This window comes from Lates calcarifer, linkage group LG23 (assembly GCF_001640805.2).
Source record: "Lates calcarifer isolate ASB-BC8 linkage group LG23, TLL_Latcal_v3, whole genome shotgun sequence".
Taxonomy (NCBI): domain Eukaryota; kingdom Metazoa; phylum Chordata; class Actinopteri; family Centropomidae; genus Lates; species Lates calcarifer.
The window spans coordinates 11762345-11783550 of record NC_066855.1 but is presented as its reverse complement, the minus strand read 5'-3'; the positions used below and the strand labels follow the sequence as shown (position 1 = coordinate 11783550).

The following is a 21206-nucleotide window of genomic DNA, read 5'->3' as shown; positions in this document are numbered from 1 at the left end:
TGCTTGAGAAATTACATAAAAGTGTAATAAATATCAAAATTGTAGTCAGTTTTCTGCGACTGATTGATTCATTGTCATTTTCAGCACTATGCATAACTTGCTTTTTGTGATTTTAAAAAAATGCTCTGCATGAAATTCTTATTCTACTGGGTGGTTGATGCAACAGAAATACCCATATTGCACATTTACATTATAGGTATGGTAATACTCACCGACAGATTCCACCCTCATGGCTTTTTATTCCAGTGTCATCTGATCTGCTGGATACAGACTATATTGTTTCTTCACATATAAACAAACAGCTGCTTGTAGATGATACAGGGATGAGATGGCACATACCTCAACCTCCTGTCTAATTGTTTTGAAACATCTTAACTCTCCTTTGGAGTTCATTCAGTGTCATATGAGGTTAATTTTGTCCTATGCTCTCACAAAAAACACTCCCTGCTGCTGAGTACCTCTAACTATGTTTTTCTCCCTCACAGCAAAATTCTAAAGCTACAGAAATACTCTTGTAGTTTCAATGAACATAATCATAAAAGTCCCAAAACCTTAATTGTTATATAAACATAAAATTCAGCAACAGTAATGCATGCACACTCATTCCTGCTCCTTGCTCAGCACCTCCGCTGCACCTTTGCATTTCAAAAACAATATTTGCATTGGTAGTTACTTTATTCGCTCTCAGCTATCGTGTCATACTAAATGAGCTGAATGGTGAGGTGTTAATTATGCACTTATTCTGTCCTCATTATTTATAAGAGAACTGAAACTGCAGATCTTTTTTGTTTTTGCACTGCATTTCACAGTCGTACACAGAGTCTAAAACTGCCTATTTATAGGCTTTCTCCTGCTTATATGTGAACATGCTCCGGGCTCGTCATGGTAGTTTGGTGTAGTCTGCAGCTCCTTGTTGGCTGTCATATGGGACACAAATGGGCTGAGCCTCTTTTTGCTACTGGGCAGACAGGTTCCTCCACTGCGCAGCCAAAAGAAGGGCCTGTCCCCAGGATAACAGTAGCTTGTTACAGACTATGTTTTTAAATAATATGCACTGTCAGCAGCCTGATCTTGTTACTCCCCAGTAACCCAGAGGGCGAGAGGGATAGATCACCTTTGAAATCAAAACAATATTAACGAGTGAGTGCTTCCTTAGTTAACCCCAGCAAGTACTCTATATTCAACTGTCAGCAACAGAGATGCTAACTGTGGCCTATTGACTTGATCCCTGAGCTGCAAGAATTTCACTGTGAAGTGCATGTGATGCATGCAAGTACAGGTGCGCTTAAGGTGTGTATACCCAAGGGTTTCCTTGCTTTCTTTTTTAAATAAACAAAGATACTGTAAAGTTTTTACATAATCATAGCTTCAGGCAGTAGAGACCTTTTGTTTACAGATTGTTCTCACCATTTCTTGAAGAACAATAATGTGACGGCAGCATATCATAAGGGCGTGTATCGTGTCTGACGGGTTCACTTGGCTGAACTGTGCCACTGCAAAATTAGACTGGATGTTAAGTAGTAGGAAAATAAAATGCTTGATTTCATTGGCTTTCTTTATGTTGAGGAAGAAGGTTCAGGATACCTGCCATTATTTCCAGTGGACTTGGACCAATGGAGCTATTGCCATGGATAACTGATAAATGCAACAAGCATTCAGCACATTTTTTTTTAGCTTGTTCATCATCATTATTGAGTTGCATTAGGCAGAAGTTCAGTTGGTGTACTGTATGTCTTCACGATACAGTGCACGATAAGTGCATGATAATCCTTTCACCAGATGCCGAAACACTTCACTCTGAACCACAAATGTTACCACTGCCGGTGGCATTAGTTTCATCGTCTGGTTACCATAACCCTAACACATTTAATTCAGTCCATCCAATATTTGTTGTGATATTTAAAGGTTCCCTGTGGGGTTTTTTTCCACATCATTCCACTGATTTACAGTGGATGGTTAGACGCCAATGCTGTGCAGCAGTACACCATCAAAGGCAGCGCTGTCAACATGTTTGTTAGACTTTAAGGATACACATAGTGCATTTTGCTGAGTAATGCTGAATGTAGACATAACCTTTTTTCAGTCTACAAGAAATCTGCTTTAGACCAGAGAGGTGAATGACTGACAGAGCAATCCCTCAAATAGATAATAAAATTAATGATTTCAGAATATGAATAAGATCTTAGCTTTAAGTGGTCAGTTCCCCCTGAGATGAGCCAATATAGAGCTGTCAGATCTAAGTAGAGGCACGCACCAATTTTCATAGAGAGGGAATGGTATCAGTGGAGCAGAGTATCAGATGTGATTTTTAGATATAAGCTCTCAATGTTGGTGCTCCTGTTTTCAGCTCTGAGAAAATTGGTGTTCCACTGCACTCCAACAAAAGACAGTTTCCCCCCTCTCCATCTTGTTCTTGTGAATGTTTTAGGTAAATTAGAAAATGTCCAAAGGGCACAGAGTGGCTCTGACTGTAGCAAAGAAATCAAGCTAAATGAGATACTTGAGTGGTGAGGGTCAGACCACAGCGAGGTCCAGGTCACATGACTTTCACGGAGCAGAAAAGTGAGTGAGCTATGACACAGTGAACCTTGCCCATTGAGACACTCTCTGCTCAAACAGAGTCATGGGAAACTTAAGCTAGAGCGAGAACAAAGAGAGCTTGATCCATGGGATGCCACGGTTCCTGAGGCACATCAGTCTTTTTTTTTCTCTCAGTTCTTTGCTGGGAAAAAGAGGAGTGAGCCATGTTAGCTGGGCTCCTTCCAGTCTTAATCAAACTCATAGTCTCCTTTAGCTAGTGGGAACTCAGCCAGCCAGGGATTGATTTAGAGTACTGGGACGTGGGTAAATAAAATCGTTTGTCATGCTCCTGCTTCGAGTTGAACGCTAGACTTTACATCAGGGGTGGAAGTTGCTGATTTAACTGAACCATAAGCTGCTCGTCCCACAGACAAGTTAGAGTTCAGTAAATGTGTACTCCTGGCTGTTTGATCAAGACTTATGCAGTCTGTTGAACATCTCAAGCATCACTAAAATTTTTTTTTTTTTGTCTGACACACTCAAAGGTACAAATGTGGGGAGGCGCTCATTAGATTCACATTTGAGGAAAGAGTAAACTGTTGGGAGCAGTGTTGAAACAATTTAGTCAACAAAACATTAAACATCATTTAAGTTTAGCTCAAATGTCAAACCGTGGCAGGTTTCATGGTCTCAAATGAGAGGATTTGGCCAATATCTATATTTGCGACTCAAATCAAATCAGTCAAGGGGCATTTGTTTACATAAGCACTTAATACAGTTATTTGTAAGTTTTGCTATTTCTACATAGCCAACTTCAGCGGCATTTTACAGCATGATGGGTCTAGCTCTATTCCAGACTTTGGTGCCCACTAGTGGTGTCAAAAATGACTCAGTGGCAAACACAAGTGCCCATTAATACGTCAGTAAACTACAGCAAAAGTGCTTGTTATATAGTCAAATAGGTTCAGAACCTCTCTTCCACACCTTTTTTGATGTCCAGCTAAGCATGACAATGCCTGTAACTAACAAACAAGGTGAGATTAACACCTCAGTACAAATCAACTAGTTCTTCTCTAGCATAATGTGGCCTCACTCTACACCAGTTTTTCCACAGTGAGTAACTTAATTCTCTACTGAAACATCTGCCATCAGAATAATATGAAATTTGCTTTAACACCTAAAAATTTTACACATATTGACTTTACAGATGAACTGGAAAAACAATCAACAGATGATGCTTTCAGATTCTCCTCAAAAATTACTTTTCCATTGGTTTTCCATGTAACGCCATCTTCTCCATAATGCTTACAGTGTTGTACTGAGGCTTTCTTTCTGTACAGTTAATTATGAATCACTGTAGACTATAAAAGACGGGGCTTTCACTGGGGGGGACTGTGTGATGTTGTCAGAGGAGATAAAAGGAGAAGCTCTGAGGCTGCAGCCTCTTTGGGGCCCTGGCTAGTCAGTATTCAAGCTCCCTGCCCAACTGATAATTAGCCACACTCTGCTGTCAGCCCACAGGCCCGTCATCCCAAGTTGGGGAAAGTCCCACCTTATTATGCCTCCAGCTGGCCTTTTTTCAGGAAAGGCCCCTGAATGTAACCCAAGCTGCCGAGCCTTGATGTACCATACAATGCTGGAGATAATCATCTTGCTATAATGCAGACATGGTCGAGTACACTCCGAGCTGACTTTAATGTTTTTGTTCGCCTCGCAGGGTCCACTTACAGCGTCTTGTCCACCATGCCGTCGGACTCAGAAAGCAGCAGCTCTCTCAGCAGCTTAGGTGAGTGTGGCGCTCATTGTGGTGTTCAGGTGTCAGGTGTATAAATGGCGTAAGAAAACATTATCTTCCTGGAAAAAAAAACAAACAAACAAAAAAAACAATGAGTATGTTCTAAGAAACTAACCACAGTTTTATAAATAGTCAGTCATTGCTTGCTGCCTGTTTAGACTCTGAGCACATGCAAGTGATTACACAGATGTGAGAAGGATTTAGAAACCCTCTACCCCCAAACACACACACGCACACACAGACCTGTTTCATTTAGTTATACTCTGAGGGTGAGAGGATTTGACTGGTCCATGCCACTGAAAGGGAAACTTTGATTTGCATCAATGTGGGGATTGCTGTGTGTTATATTCATAAGCACTGAAGTTAATGAGTATAACAAAGAGGTCAAATATTAAACAGATTTTAGCTTCAGATGATACTGTAAGATAAGAGTTAAGGTGTTTTCTTTTCTCGTAACTTACTGTAAATGAATGTGTCGATTTTTGATCCAGTAGCTGTAACAGAGAGCTCTTGCTTATGACTGGTTAATATTTAGACCAAGTTAATTCAAGCTGAGGCTATTGAACCTTGCAAATACAGTAGTCTTTTGTTCTTGTTCTCATTTTCATTTTGTCTTTCGATTAGAAATTGAAAGAGAGAACATGCACTAGAGTTTTGTGAAAACGCCCAATCATAGTCAGTTAAACACATTGCAATAGACCGCATGAGCATTTTACAGACATTGACTGGAGCTGCATTAACAACCCCATCATTTGGGCTTTACGAATGGCACATGCCACCAGTGACATGCTGACTCCCACAGGTACGCCTACTCAAGCCTCCTCCCCTCCGCCAGCCCACATGGACAGCCACCAGGTGAACGAGAAGATGGAGACGGTTCTCTTCCAGCTCAGACATGTGACCCGGGAGAGGGACGAACTGCGCAAACGTCTGGCTCTCTCTTCGCCCGGAACCACCTTCGATGACTGCAGGTACTGTTCTGATCTCACGCGCCTTACTGCCTGTTTTCCAAAACAAACATTCACAGAAAGGCGCAGTGATCCTGTGTGTGCCTACACTCGGTGAATAGAGGCATTTTGCCTTGTTCAGCTTTTAAAAGCAACTAAAATACAAGTGAGCTAAGATCTTACGTGATGCAACATTGTTTTAGGATATGCTCAACTCTGTAAAACAAGGGATAAGCATACAATTTTAATGGTGCCTGTCTTTCCTTGTGCTCCCATAAGCACAAAGTTTGTATGATGCTTATCTCGATCATACTTCTGTCATCCTCCCATGTGGCACGTTAAAAATGTTGATGCATTTTTCTTCTTTCTACGCTCTCTGACAAACAGACCAAACTCAAAAGCAGGTCATGACTATGAGCGTCTGAAGTTGCAGTGCATGAAGGCGATGGCAGACCTGCAATCCCTGCAGAACCAGCACAGCACCACCCTGAAGAGGTGCGAGGAGGCTGTAAAGAAAGCAGACTTCTACCAGTGAGTGGAAAGCCTTCTACAGGGCCTGTAGTAAATTTTTTAACAGCCGGCGCATTTGTGCTATATGCATTCGCGCTCAGCCTGCAGGGTTTTAGCTGGTAGTCAGTTCCTCCTCAGACATATTCACAGCAGATTGCATAGAACAGATTTTATTTTTGTGAGAGTAATAGGGATGAAGCCTTTATACTAGTCCAAAAGCTGTTGAGTTAAGCCACGAAAAAATCCTTGCATCCCTTCATCAATTTAATTTTGTCTCTGTGATTGTTTAGAAAAAAAGAGAAGAGTTTTTATTCTCTTCTCAGCAGCATAAATCCTGAGTCGTCTTTTCAGACCAAAGGTTGTGTCTAGAGACTGAATTGCTTCTCTATATGTAATGCCCTCCTCGAAGAGTTCATGTCAAAGCATGCTCTGTAATCATCATCTGAACTCTGTGTGCATGGCACGGCATCTGTGCCATGAGGATAATGCAATGAACAGAGCATTTGTTGTCCCGTGAAATAAGCTGTGCCGAGTTGACGTGAAGGGGATGCTGGTCCATTTGTGTGATTTAATGATACCATACTGTCCCCAAAGTGTAGGGAACCGACATCTGGCCCCAATGCAAACAGACAGATGAAGGATTATTGCCATGTTTAAGCCTCTCCTTCTGGACCCTGTTTGCACATCAGAGCAAATCTTTATTTATTACTGTCCTGTCTGTGTTTGCACTTATCTACTGACACTGAACACCATTCTCTGTGAATGGGACATCACTTTCATGCCTGACTTATGAATTGTACTTAGATCAATAAGTCACTTAGCACATAGGCAAGCATTAGCGTTCAGTAATCATGGAGGATTTCATTTGTCCTTTTAATGAGTCATGCTTGTACAGTTAGCAGTTAATCACTATTACATAAGAGGCTGTTTCTACTGTTAATGTCAGCATAAAAGTAATTGGCATCTCTGAGGTGGCATGAAAAGACCTGAAAAGAAAGGCTTTGAGTGCAAAATGAAGTAATAGTTCAAATTTTACCATGTAGTCATTGTATTCCACAACAATGGAGTGAGAGTACCTTCAGACTACAAAGAGCTCCCGAGAAACCCAGTGACAGTGAGCTTAAACTTATCAGTTGTAGCATAATTTAAATAAAAAAAATGGTTTGATTATAATTAAACATATGGAATAAAACAGTAAATTAGCATATCAGACTAGAAAAACACAGAAACTGATGTATTTAATTATGAAGTCAATATCTACAATTTTTTAGAGATAAGCAATATGCACAGAGCAAGGGAATGTAGGATCATGAACTTTTGATTTGTGGAAATTGTGGAGTGTTATTTTTGAGTCATGCTGAAATGATAAAGAAAGAAGCAGCAATTTAAAAATTCTGTTTAAGAGGTTTATAAGCAAAAATTCCACTCTAGTTCCAGCCTCTGTAATATCAGGATTTGCTGCTTTTTGATTGTTGACTGGGCAAACAAGCAATTTAAGAACATCAGCTCCCTTGAGCTTGTGATTGGCAATTCTTAACTGACAAAAAAGGTAATTATTTGAAAATAAAAATAATCAACAGTTGAGCATTTGTTGTCCTATGACACATAAGGCATAGTTATGTTTTCGCTTGGCTACAAGTGCTATAATGCTGATTTTAAGCACGGCTGGCAGCGGCCACAGTCTGATGGTACTTGTGCTGGTATCTCCTCAGTACGCTGCACAGCCGTATGGCGAGCGAGCACAGCCAACTGAAAGATGAGCTGGAGGCGGTGAGACAGGACAACATCCAGCTGGTCAGGGAGCACAACCATGTGAAGCAGGCCTGCGAGGAGCTGAGGAGACTGCATGATGACGACCAGAGAGAGGTGGCTGATATGAGGATGCTGCACCAGCAGGTACCTGTGCAACTGGAAATCCACTCTGCATTCATGCTTATACGCCTATGGATGAGAATACAGTTCCAGGTGCATATTGTCTCCACAATGTAGGATTTGCACATTCATGTCCATTTTTGACTGCCCTTGAGATGCAGTCATTTGGATCTTGATATTTTAGACAGAAATCAATTTATTTCTCTCTCTGTGATCATTACTTCCAAGAGGATGGCATCATTCAGAGAAATGGGGTCAGACAATCTGTCCCCTCATGTCTCCATCAATCAAAACATCTCTACAAATTCGATAAATGACTTAACCTGTGCCTTCCACTGTTACGCCGTCTGACATATATTTAGCCTCACTGTAGTCAGAAGGTCAGATCATTAAATGTTAGCTATACCTTACATAACCATGGGGAATGTCATATTTTGATAGCAAGGATACATGCCTCATTGTGAGTTTGTGCCATCATTAGGTAAACTACTGTTCAGCATCAGTCAAATTAGGAATCAAATTAGCTCAGGGATGTCAGTCCAAATGCAAACTTTATTATGTAGTTGTTAGATGTCAGTGACACTCTGCACACTGTGCTTTCTCTTGTCTGAAATGTGTCCTGCTTTGTCCTGTCTATCTGCTATAGCAATTTTCTATAAAAAGAAAAACATATTCTATAAAAGTGTGTGTGTGTGTGTGTGTGTGTGTGTGTGTGTGTGTGTGTGTGTGTGTGTGTGTGTGTGTGTAAGGTTAAGGCCAGCTTAACTTGTCTGGACTAAGTGATTTACAGTTTCAGTTTGGTTACTCTGTTTTGTGCTCATGCTGATGCATAACGAAGAGAATGAAGGGCATAAACTGGACTGGCAGGCATCTTGTTGATTGGACAGTTTTGGTGACCATCATCCCGTATTATCAGTGTTATTAGTGTGTTGTTCTTTTCTGATGACCACAAAGAAATTATGAAGAAATGTAGGTCAAGACTGCAAATTGATCTCATAAGTTTTAAATAATGACAGATGGATAGGAAAAAAAGGCGTCTTGTACTGTATTATTATGGGATGATAGATGCAGGGTCATTACGTTTATACTGACTTTTTAATGGAGAACAGCCAAAATCAATGGAGTGGGATGGAAGCACAAGCAAAGAGGAAGACAGGAAAAATGGGGAGTGAGAGAGGGGTACGACATGCAACAAAAATCCCAGAGCAAAACTGAACTGTGGTCATGGGGGTTATATCAACCACAATACCACCAGAATGCCCGGATGTTGCCTTCTTGGCAGTTTCTGTGACCATATGCATCAAGAAATTAAATGGTAGTTTAGTTTGGTAGTTGCACCACAAACAAACTGCACAGTCTAATTTAAAAGCAGACTGAGGCCCACTTTTCCAGGCCTTCTTGATGCAGTTCTTTTGTGCACACTAGGGTTTGTAATGACAGCTTTCACAGCAGCTTAAACTAAGTGAATCACATGGACAAACTCTTGAGAGTTTTGTTTGAACTGCACCAAACAGGTTCGGTGTGAAATCAATATTAGTGTCGTGCAATTTAAAGTACAGTACGTCAGGCAAGTTTTTACAAACACTGTGACATGTAGAAGTTCATCTATGTTTTATCTTTTAAAATTTTTATCCATAGCACTAAGAAATAGTTGCAGACAGCAGAAGTACCAGTGAAAGAGAACTATTTTTGTATTGTTTGTCCATTAAAGTAAAGCTCTTTGCTACACAGAATCTAGCTCTGGCCTGCTCTCTCAGCACGCAGTGGAGTGCCTAAGCTTCTATTGATTACTTAAGAGATGAAGTTACTTTTCTGTGCCAAGACACTATTAATTTAAGACCGAAGTATTCACATTAGGCTAACCTGAGTTGTAGATGTAAGTGGGGTCAAATAAGGCACTCCTTAATGGCCAAATTTCATCTTTATATAACTGTACTGAAACAGTCCATTATATTGTTTGGCAGCATCCTTATTTATTTAAATACATCACCAAATGAGGTGTGTCACTGTGCCTCTCTAATGTCCTTACCAGGTGATGAGAGAGGGGTCATCTGATGTCCTCAACAAGCTGTATGACACAGCCGTGGACAAGTTGGAGGCCCTGAAGAGTGACTATGAGGCTCTGAGGAAGCGCTACAACGAGAAGACGGCCAGCCACAACGCAGACCTGAGTCGTCTGGACCAAGCAGAAGAGGAGAACCACCGTCTGCAAAAACAGCTGGACATGCTGCTGAAGCAAAGAGACGCTGCCATTCACTATCAGCAGCAGTACTCCTCGTCTATTAGAAGGTAAAGCTGGAAATATCATGGACCAGCAGCAGCACTAGAAGCTGCACACACACACACACTCAGCAGCTGTAAAAAGTCTAAGGATTAACAGCAGTTGCAGCAAACTTTGCTACAAACCTAGTACTTGAGTTTAATGCCAAGGTCAAATCTGTGCAGTACTTAAAACATTCTTAATCCAAGGCAGACGAAGCTTTGCAGATGGGGCAGACATTTTCCCATTTTAACTTTTTCTTTATCTTTTCTTAAGACTCGATGCTTGATTTTTGCCTGTCTCTGTTATTACTAGTTATGTTATTTTTTTGTTTTAGCACAACACAGAAAAAAAAATCTGTGAAGTGTAAAAATGTAGAAAGAGCAGTAAAATGCATTAAATTTCCTATCTGGTGCAGGTTTGACTGCACGCAGCAGGAGCTTTCCAAGGCTGCGGCCCAGAACAAGGAGCTGCAGCGAGAGATGGAGCGACTGCAGTCAGAGGCGACACGGCTCAAGACCCAGCAGCTCAAGGCAGTGAAGGACTGTGAGAAATACAAGGAGGAACGGGACTCCGTGATCAGTGAGTACCGTCTGATCATGAGTGAGCGGGACCAAGTGATCAAAGAAGTGGACAGGCTTCAGACTGGGCTGGAGGTGGCAGAGGCCAAGCTGAAGAACACTTCCTCAGAGAGGCGGGTGGCCAACGAGGAGCTGGAGGCTCTCCGACAGGTAACAGCTGAAAGCCACATTTTCATTCTGTTTGCTACGTGTTGGAAAATACACTAAAGTACACTTGTTGATGAAGAATGACTTATTGTATAATAACTGTGTTTATTAATATAATGTGTCTACTGTAGTTAAGCTGGTTATAACAGCTGTCATTGTTTGTTTTGGCAACATCCAGAGTTTATTAAGGCTGGCCAAAAAGTAATTATGTGTCATCATTGGTTTTGAAAGGTTACCAGTCAGGATGAGTTGCCCAGCCAGTAATAGGAATACAAAATGGCTCGGTGCTTTAAGAGAAGTGTCCTTGTAATCCTTAGTTCTTCCCCTAATAGGAAGTTTGTTGTTAGTAGCACCTTTTGTTCAGTGAGATGAGATAAGATTGTATTGATCCCTAAGGGGAAAATTCCAGCACACCTACAGAACAAACAGGCCAAAGAATTGGGTACAAACAAGTAGAAGAAACAGTAAGAATGCTTTGGATGATTGAAAATTAAAAATAAACACTTCTAATGTATTGCAGTGAGATGTGAATTTCAGAGAGGTCTGAGTATTCACCGACTGTTATTGTATGTTTTTGTGATGTGAAGGAGTTGGCATCAGCACTGGTTGATAGGGACCGGGCCATCTGCGAAAAGAACGAGCTGCTGGAGAAATACTGCCACGAGGTGAAGGATAAGGCCGAGGCCCAGAAAGAGCTGAGCCAGGCCTGCAAGGACATCGAGACGGTGCGCGAGGAGAGGGACGTGGCCCGCAAGGAGAGGACGGAGGCCATCATCCAGAGGGACCAGCTGCTGCGAGAGTATTACCAGGCCAGACAGGTAGCCAGACAGACGGGAGATTTATCATTACAAATGGAGGGATTGATTTATTCGTCTGACAATAATCCCTTCATCCCATCTCATATACTAGTAGTAAATGTTTTTTGTTTTTTTTTTTTCCAGCAGCTGGCAGGTTTCCACACATTGATTTTTTTGGGGGTGGGGTGGGGTGGGGGGGGTGTATCACCCATTACTCTGTTTTAGTGTGATTGTCAGATTAATTGCAATGAAAGGCTCCCTCTGGCTTTGAAGTGCTGCATCAGAAATGGATAATTAAGCCAAACTACAGTACAGTAAAGTTTAATGGAATTAATTCAGCCATGGTAGTTAATTAATGCTCTCACTATGCTTGACAGTCTCCTTGCTGTAGAGTTATTTAAAGAATGAGAGAGAGAGTGCATGTGCTACAGATACTAAAGCAGACTTTCCATGAGACATACATTCTTTATAATACATCTGACCCACTTCAAACCACATCACCAAATCCAATCTATGACTGTCAAGCCTCAAACTACCTTTACAAGACATTGTTGCTGGATGTTGCTTTTGAGTGTGCAATATAAGCTTAATAAAGCTTTATTAGATTTGATTAAACTTTAATGTCATTGCACAGAGTACAAGTGCTGAGACAATAAAATGCAGTTTAGCATCTAACCAAAAGTGCAAAGAAGTAAAGTGCAGAGATGGAGATATATAAATAAATAGATAATTAACAGTGAGGGGTATATATGAATACATGATATATGCAGCCTGCAGCCATTGAAGGCAATTGCAGGTATTATAAGTACAACTGTAAATATGCAGTAAACACACACTGCACAGCTGCTTATAATGCCATGAGGCAAGAATTCATCTCTGCAACGTTACCATGAATGACGATCCCAAGGCACACCACTCACATAAGTAATCCACCAGGAATATGTGTGTTTACATGCATTCACTAGAGCTTGTGTATCAGGACCCCTGCTGAGCAAATGCAGTTGGAATGGACACAGCCTCAAGTGTCTCATAATGTGCCGGAGCAAAAACATTTGTTGTCAGGAATACATCATGAATTAAAAATCCTTAACATTGTGTTTATAGTACTTTCAAGGATATTATATTAACAACAACGATCTGCCTAAGTCTGTTTTATACTCATTCATCATCTTACATGGCCTTCAACTCCTCCAGAAACAAGACTCTGCCACAATGGACATGGAACGAGCCAACAAGGAGATCGAGATGCTGAGGAAGCAGTACGAGGCCATCTCTCAGGAGCTGAAGGAGGCCTTGCAGGAGGCTGAGGTGGCCAAGTGTCGACGGGACTGGGCCTTTCAGGAGAGGGACAAGATAGTGGCAGAGAGGGAGAGCATACGGTAAGGAACTGGTTCTAAAGATATCTGTGTTTGTACATTAGTTACACTAGCATCGCATGTTAGTGAAGAGAGACTTCATTTACATTTTGCATGCTGCCTTCTGAAAATGTGTTCATCTGTCAGCACACTATGCGACAACCTGAGGCGAGAGAGGGACAGAGCTGTGAGTGATCTGGCAGATGCTCTGAGGAATTTGGATGACACGAGGAAGCAGAAGAACGATGCTGTGCGGGAACTCAAAGAACTAAAGTGAGTCATTCCCCCACATTCTTTTTTTTAAAGTACAGCTTGCCAGGCCTATTCCATCTTCGGCACTATATTTGGGTTTAAAACTTGAATGTTTTTTAAGTTCCCCTTGTGAGAGAGTCTGTTCTCCTCTTGTTTAGACATTTGGTGCCACCCAGTGGAGAACTTATGTAGCTGACTTACATTTACTTTATTTTACTCCTTAAGGGGACTGTACTTATCTAAGATCCTCGTGTGTTATGTTCCCCTGCAGAGAAAAGATAGAGGACCAATTAGAAGAGGAAGCAAGATTTCGCCAATTAATGGCTCACAGTTCACACGATTCAGCCATTGACACGGACTCGATGGAGTGGGAGACGGAAGTTGTTGAGTTTGAGAAGCACAGAGTAAGAGCCACTGTGATCGTAACATTTTATCTGATGTGTTTTCAGTAATTTACCTTTATGTCAATCAAATGCTCAATGTACATTGAAAATATTATGGTGTAATCATGTTTCATCTTTTCTCAGGACATGGATTTGAAAGCACTGGGGTTTGATATTGCAGAAGGGGTAAATGATCCTTATTTACCTGGAGACTGTGGAATATTTGTCAGTAAGGTGGATAAAGGAAGTATTGCTGAAGGACGATTAAGGTAAATGGCTCACTGCTTTGCCACCCCAGTAAATAAAGCAATTTTTAACATTTTAAATAAACAAGCTGACGCATTTGACACTTCCAGATACATAATACTATGGGCACTATGGTCAGTTCTCAAGAAGCATTTAGGTTTGATATCCAGTCCTACATTCTAAGTTTTTATCAAATCATCCCTCTGTTCTCTCTGTGCAGGGTGAACGATTGGCTGTTGAAAATAAATGATGTGGACCTGACCAATAAGGATAGGAAGCAGGTGATCAAAGCTGTGCTGAGTGGAGAAGGGGTGATCAATATGGTAGTTCGCAGAAGGAAGTCACTAGGAGGACGGATTGTCACTCCGATCCAGATAAACCTGACTGGACAAAAAGGTTGGCTTCATACTCCAGTTATGACATAAACATTACTATTAAAATCCCTGCTATAAACAAGCAGCTAATGACATTCCATTATGAAAAATAGTGATGAATATATTTTATTGCATGGTTAGAAGTTAAATTGCCATTTGTTAAACTGTGAATTTCTTTGTTTCTTTATTTTTGATAATTAACATAAATACGTTTCCTCATTTTCTCTCTCTTACCTCTCAGATAGTGGCATAAGCCTCGAAAGTGGAGTGTTTATTGCCACTTTGGCTCCAGGCAGTCCAGCTGCTAGAGATTGTGCTCTCAATGTTGGGGACAGACTTTTAGCTGTGAGTATGCAACTCAAAACATGGTCAAATTATATGGCAAGGGATTCTCCTCGTTTAAAGCCATGAGACAGCTATTGAGCACTGACATTGGCCTGTAGTGCCCTCTACTGACCACAGGCATGCACTGGACCTGTGTCAAATCTACACTATACAGTACAGTGATACTATCAAGTGAACTTGTCTTTGCAGTATACTGTTTTGGTAGTTAGTATTCAGGAAAACTATGTATTTCCTGTTCATTTTATATACTGGGAAATGGCGCAAGGCATTTGTCAAAGAATGTCAGACTATCAACTATTACTTTTTTTTTTTTTTTTAAGATGTTTTTCTTTGGATTTGATACTTCATTTTTTTCCTGAGATGTTTATGAAGCTGTGTCTCCACTGTACATAATTAATTTAAACAGTTTATTTTAGCTGTGAGCAGCTCCTCCATCCGTGTGGGAGGAGGCTGCACTCATAAATCAAGAAGGCTGAACATGCATCTTTTAGTGTCCTTGATCATTAACATTGGTATGCATTGTGAAAATGGGACACAGCTACCAAATTCTCATGCAAATTTATCTTAGTCCATAATGAATTAGCGAATTCTAGGGATTTTCGTATACAAGTCTTGGCAAGGTGGTGTGTTTGTCATGCTGTCCCAGGAAATGAGTTGTAATTTCTGGGATTTTCTTTTACTTGCACCACAGATCAATGGAATTGCTCTTGATAACAAGTCGCTCTCTGAATGCGAGTCTCTGCTGAGGAACTGCCGCGATTCTCTCAGCATCTCTCTCATGAAGGTGAATTCCTCAGGCCTACAACACACACACAAAAGCTACCACTGATCTTATCCTCAGGTATCGTGACATAGACTCAACCAAAAAAAAACAAAAAAACATTGAAACTACCTGGAGAAGATTCATTTACAGTGCCCCAGTGGAAGTAACTAATATTTCTCAGAAAAAAGAAATCAATAACAGTAGATTAGCAGTGATACACAATTGTAAACCTAACTACAGCAACCTATTTGACAATGAAAATACAACTTTCTATTTCATGTAACTCACCAAAATAAAAGTAAATATCTCACAAACTAGGATGAAATATTAGTCTGAAGCTTTGTTTGCAAAGATGATAACTCTATTCTATTCTTGTTATTCATAAAATAGATATAGTAAATAAGTTTTTGTTTGCCTCCCTTCCTCCTCAGTTTCTCCCACAGAGCTGTTCTGGTCAGAGTTTATTTGAAAGTTTAAAAGACTCTGAAAAGATGTCTCGGCTCCAGTCCTGTGAGGTCCACACAAGGAACTGCAGGAACTCGAAGCACAACTGCCCCAAGCACAACTGCTCGACACAAACAGACATTTGCAGCTGTGACTTGGGTGGCAGAGGGGAGGAAGCGTGTAAGGATACAGGTGACTCTTTGGACAGCAGCGGCAGTAGCGCTCATTCCCACCACAAGCCCTTCTCCAACAGCTCCGTACACTCCCGCTCCCTCTCCACCTCACACACTCCCTCAGACCCCCACCCAGACTTCTGCTACAGGAGGCAGGAGCTCCACCATCGGCCCTTCACCTTCACCCCTGTGCCCTCAGACTGCAGCTCGCCTCAGGCAGCTGTGGACCGAACACAGGGCTCATCAGCCAAACCAAGTGGTGGCACATGGCCTAAAGTGATAGTTGGAGCTTCGATTCCTGAGTACGCCCAGCTGTCCATCTACAAAAAACCCAAACAGAGGAAGTCCATCTTTGACGTGAGTGCTTTCAGGAGACCTGAGGTGCCCCCAAAACTGGAATACATGTCTGTTTCCCAGTTACCCAAGCACTCGCCGCAGAGTTCGATATCTGAATCCGCTCAGACGCCTCCCACCCCGCCAGCCAGGAGCGACTCGTTCAGGTTCAAACACCGGCAGCAGAACAGCTCGGCGTCAGACTCCACCATAACCACCGGCACTCCGCCGGCCTCCCCGGCTCAAGCTTCAAGCCCACAGGACGAGGGGGAGGCAGGGAAACAGCTCTATTACACCGATGCTCCTGCAGGAGAGACCAAGAGCACCACCAAGAAACCTGCTGAGGAGGAGGGGAGTCGACACAGGGCAGAGGAGCGGGAAAAGAGGAGGTACCGTCCAAAATCAGCACCGGCACTGCGGAGAAATGTGACGCCATTGCACATCCCTGTGCCCATGCAGGTAACTGAGATACTGGCCTTCTCTGATCTGGCATTCCATTTTGACAAGTGTATGTCTCTGACAATCCACATGCTTCTGTCTTCCCTTTCTGTACCCCTGGTGAGTCTTATTTAGTGGTGAAACAATTGGCCAATTAACTGATTTTACTTGATAAGAAAAAAGTAATCGCTAACAGACTAAAATGCCATATAGGTTGACTAAGGACAATTTGGGCCATTGAAACTTGTGATGGGAAGTTTATGATTGTCCAACTTTTTATAGACTAAATGATTAATTAAGGAAACAATTGTCAGTTGCAGCCCTAGACTTATTTGCTGTTGCCTTTTGCAGGTACAGAGTTTCTCTAATGACGAGCACTCCCCAGAGCCAATGGACTTGTTACGCTTTTCTCCTATGAGAACTAATCGGTACAGCATGCCCTTTGCACCCCCCAGCTACAGCAGCATTGCAGCACGTAAGTGATCTGAACAATTAACCCCTGATCCGAGATGTTCTGCTGAACACGACATGCATTTGTGGATCAAAGGATGTTAAAACAGTCTGTACAGTCTTTCATCTATGTGTTTGGGAACAGGAAGATACACTTGTGATCTCCATAATTCATTTATATTTTGTAATTATTTGCATTTGTACATTCTGTTTTTGTCATGTCTGAGCCTATATTGAGTTTTATCTGATCTCTCTCTTTTTTTTTTTTTTTTTTTTTTTTGGGGTTGTTTTTGTGATCTTCCAGACCCAGCACAGCGAGGTTTAGCTCCATGTCCTGCTGTGACGGCTGTGATGAGAAACCGGGTCTACACCGCCTGGAGCCACGAGGTCCAGAACGGCAACTGCCCCCCAGCGCCCAGCTCAGGAGTCAATCCACATTCACACACAAGGTTAGCATCTGCCAGTCTGTTCATTTCACAGACTCTCTGCATATTTTTTTGTTCACACTAGTAGGCCTTTTTAACTGCAGACATTTTGGGTTGTCATAGGAGCAAAAGCAAAGGTATTACTAATAACATTAACAATGGCCTTGGTCTGTTCAGTTGTCTCAGGAAGCCATGACAGTGTGACAATAAGCCAGCATGCACAATACCAGGACCTTGAAAATGAGGCAGCTAAATGAAATTCATCCATCTTTAATTCACTTTGAAAAAGACTGATATATTCAGTGGTTAGTTAGTCCAGCTCAAAAATAATTTTTTCACCTTCAATCTACATTGTTTAGTGTTCAAATGATTTGTTGGTACAGAACATTGTTGAATATTATAAGTCAAATCTCTGGGTTTTGGACTGTTACACAAAACAACAGTGTTTACCCTGCCCCAGATCTCATGAACAGATGGCATGTACCAAATTATATCTTGCTCTGAGTTGAATAATTGACCGCCCGGGGACTCACTGAGGCCTTTTCCTCCACTTTTAGCCCCCAGCATCAAGGTCGCCTCAGCCTGGACCTCAGCCACAAGCGCACTAGAGAATCGACTGAGACGAGCAGCAGCCAGCCACCTCACAGCACCAACTCCCTGCCCTCCAGCGCCAGGCTGGGTATGTATGGAGTCCTAGATCTGTCTTAAATGATCAGTTGTATTTTTTTCACGGTTAAAGGGTCAGTTTACTGAAATCACAAAAATAAATATATTTTTTCTCTCGCATCTAGTAGTTAAGAGCCAAGCATCTAGTTTTGGTTAGATGTACCTATGTTTTGAAATATCAGAAACAATGTCCTGGTTACTGTGGATTATTCACAGCCTTCACTGTGAACAGTTTTATTAGGGATTATTTCTTTTTCATAAAACATTAAGTAACTGGGAAATTGTTTTTGCCTTGTCATATTGCTGTGGAAATATTTAGATATAACTGTCAACACTGTGAGCAAGACACTTCAGCACTACTTGCACTATTGTATTGGGATGGTGGCAGAAATCTTGGAGAGATGATGATATCTCAAAATGTTGGCAAATAAAACCAAAACCAAATCTCAGTTTCCCACGGTATAGTGAAGTGAGCTGCCTTGCCTTAAATTGGAACCCCACTGATTTAACATATCAAAGACTGTTTACAGGTCTTGGAGATTACTACTGCATATGTGTGTGTATATATATATATATATAAGTGATCTTACCAGACCCCTGTAGTCTGCTTGAGGCTATTAGTTTGAGGCTACATTAATTAGGACTAGCATAAAACACCAGAATCTCTGACTGAATGATTGAATTGATGTAAGGTCAAGGTTTTGATCAGGAAATATGTGGAAAAAAGATGCATTCTGATGCATCAGTTTTAATCCTTTTTGATCATTTTTTTAACTGTTCATTGTGAAAGTCTGAAAATGGAGTGCAATTCTGAATTGGTGGAGACCTCACTGTCCTCACTAAAATCAGAAGAAATTGCACTGTTTATGTTTTTTGAAATATAACATCAACCATCAGTGAAAAAGGGCAGCTGCATTACAGGCCACATTTTTTACAAGTGTTTTGACCATTATGTCACACCTAAATTAATCAGGCAACAAGATGCAGCACGATCTGTCTGACTCCACTCAGGAGACGGCAGTGACTAATTGACCACATCAAACGTTTGCTTCCTAATAATTCATCAGAGCAGTGCATCGAAATGTCAGGGGGGAAAAAAGTGCATCACCTTCACTGAACAATTTCCTGCGGGAAGTTCTCTTATCCGCACAGCTAGATACCTGCAAAGTTAAGTGAGAAAATGTTTTTTGTTTTAATTTCGATGTATTGACCATTGTGAAATTTCCTCTATTTGTTTTCTTTAGGCTCCTTGAGTACTTTACAGTTTAGGGCTGAACGTATTAAGATCCCTCCCACTCGTTATCCCCGCTCCACTGGATCTGACAGAGGTACAGTTGAGTCTGGCAGCTCCATTGTCTGATAATGACAGTTACAGCAGTAAACAGCAAGTCTGAATTTATATATCTCTCTCTTGCCACTCCAGGCTCTCTCTCACATTCAGAGTGCAGCAGCCCGACACCTCCAATGTCCCCTGTCAACCTGGAGACATCGTCTTTCACCAGCAGCCAGTCACAGAGCTCCATTTCCACCCAGCCCAGGATATCAGTCAGCCCTGCTCCAGTTGGTGACAGGAGGAAGGATGGGTAGGCCAACCCCTCGTCCGGGTCATTATACTGCAATCATTCAGCAGAACACGACATGTTTTCCACTATTTGTCTGTGCTTTTGTCAGGTTCATTGTGATTAAGCAGTTGTAAAGCTATAAACAAAGCTGTGAGCTTCCATCTCACACTGTTACAACACAGACTTACCATCTATCATTTTATCCTCATCTCTTGCGTCTCTGCTGCTGTTCATTATAACCTGAAATCTCTCCTGGTTTGGGTGATCATGCTCTCTCTTTCCTCTCTACATCTTGTTCTCAGATTTGTCTCTTATAACACTTCCTCTGTCAGACCTCCACTGGCAGTTAAGCCCAAGTTCTTCTCTTTAAGAAGCTTGAGGTTTGTCCTGTGCTGCTTAAGACTGTTAGAGCACAGATTCCACGACCCTCTTTGTACATAGTGCAAATATAAGGATTATATTGTAGCCTTGCTTAGCTGAAGTGCTCCTAGATTTATTTAATGGCCCCAATAATGACAAATAATGGATGTGTGTCCCTTTAAATCTTCATCTTTTATCTGCTTGTTATTTATTCATAATGCTGTTGAATTTTGTATGATTGCATGACTTTGAGTTGGACTCTAAAATGCATTTGGCATGCCCCACACAATTCCCACATCTTGTTGAGACCTCTCAAAGGCCAGCGATGCATCATTGATTTAAAGAAGTTGTTAGAAGGCATTGAAATATCAAATTGCAGGCAACAGCTTCTCCTTTGAATTTTATTTGAAATTATGTTTATATCCTCCCAAAATTGCATGTTGCATCCTGTCAGTAGTCTTATTTGTTTCCCCCAGATGTCAACACTTTACAGTTGTACAAAATATTCCTCTTTTTCCCCTAAAGGCCTTACTTGGAGGAACCACGCAATGTAACAGTACAGAAAGGAGCCGAACCACTGGGGATCTCCATTGTGAGTGGAGAGAATGGCGGAGTATTTGTGTCTAAAGTGACAGCGGGCAGCATCGCACACCAAGCCCGTTTAGCGTACGGAGACCAGCTCCTTGAGGTAGCTGAGCACTGAGCAGCCGGAGCACTTCAACTAAATATCTATCTATGGTTTAAATTTTCTTTGTGTTTCTAACGAATCGCTGCTGTTTTCAGTTTAACGGAATCAACCTTCGCAATGCGAACGAGCAGCAGGCACGGCTGGTCATAGGGCAGCAATGTGACACTGTCACCATTCTGGCTCAGTATAATCCTCACATGTTTCAGCTGGGCAACCACTCTCGTTCAGGGTAAGAAGAAGAGGAGGAAAGAACACCACAACAGTGACTAGCACAGATTGGAGTTAAGAATTTTAGATCATTTCTGGCAAAGAAATTTAGTGATAAAGTGCTATTTATAGTTATAGTATAGTTATTTCATTCAGTATAATGTGAGAAAATGAATATAGTAGTTCTGCTACATACAGTTAATGCATGAACACACTGTGTACGCAGAAAACAACACCTTATGATTTGTGTTTGCTCAAACTATAAATGTGCTTAAGCAGTAATTTGTTGACTTTTTTATGGTTGACATTGTCT

At 41.5% G+C, this 21206-nt stretch overlaps 1 protein-coding gene across 3 annotated transcripts in view; it reads left to right on the top strand.

Annotated features, from left to right (window-relative positions):
* The window catches only part of LOC108899047 (disks large homolog 5), a 31753-nt gene that overhangs the window by 1772 nt on the left and 8775 nt on the right, over window positions 1–21206 (top strand). Inside the window, exons 2-24 of one of the 3 annotated variants that reach the window (XM_051066284.1) lie at window positions 4238–4306; window positions 5133–5286; window positions 5650–5793; window positions 7485–7668; window positions 9677–9933; window positions 10323–10635; window positions 11220–11450; window positions 12624–12808; window positions 12932–13057; window positions 13308–13440; window positions 13564–13688; window positions 13886–14061; window positions 14281–14384; window positions 15076–15168; window positions 15579–16556; window positions 16887–17010; window positions 17290–17434; window positions 17968–18089; window positions 19321–19404; window positions 19500–19659; window positions 19941–20018; window positions 20524–20686; window positions 20782–20915. In XM_051066284.1, the coding sequence (XP_050922241.1) occupies window positions 4238–4306; window positions 5133–5286; window positions 5650–5793; window positions 7485–7668; window positions 9677–9933; window positions 10323–10635; window positions 11220–11450; window positions 12624–12808; window positions 12932–13057; window positions 13308–13440; window positions 13564–13688; window positions 13886–14061; window positions 14281–14384; window positions 15076–15168; window positions 15579–16556; window positions 16887–17010; window positions 17290–17434; window positions 17968–18089; window positions 19321–19404; window positions 19500–19659; window positions 19941–20018; window positions 20524–20686; window positions 20782–20915 (4282 nt within the window). Of the gene's footprint in view, window positions 1–4237; window positions 4307–5117; window positions 5287–5649; window positions 5794–7484; window positions 7669–9676; window positions 9934–10322; window positions 10636–11219; window positions 11451–12623; window positions 12809–12931; window positions 13058–13307; window positions 13441–13563; window positions 13689–13885; window positions 14062–14280; window positions 14385–15075; window positions 15169–15578; window positions 16557–16886; window positions 17011–17289; window positions 17435–17967; window positions 18090–19320; window positions 19405–19499; window positions 19660–19940; window positions 20019–20523; window positions 20687–20781; window positions 20916–21206 lie in introns of all 3 variants that reach the window. The other 2 variants (XM_051066282.1, XM_018699309.2) reach the window with 2 other exon arrangements.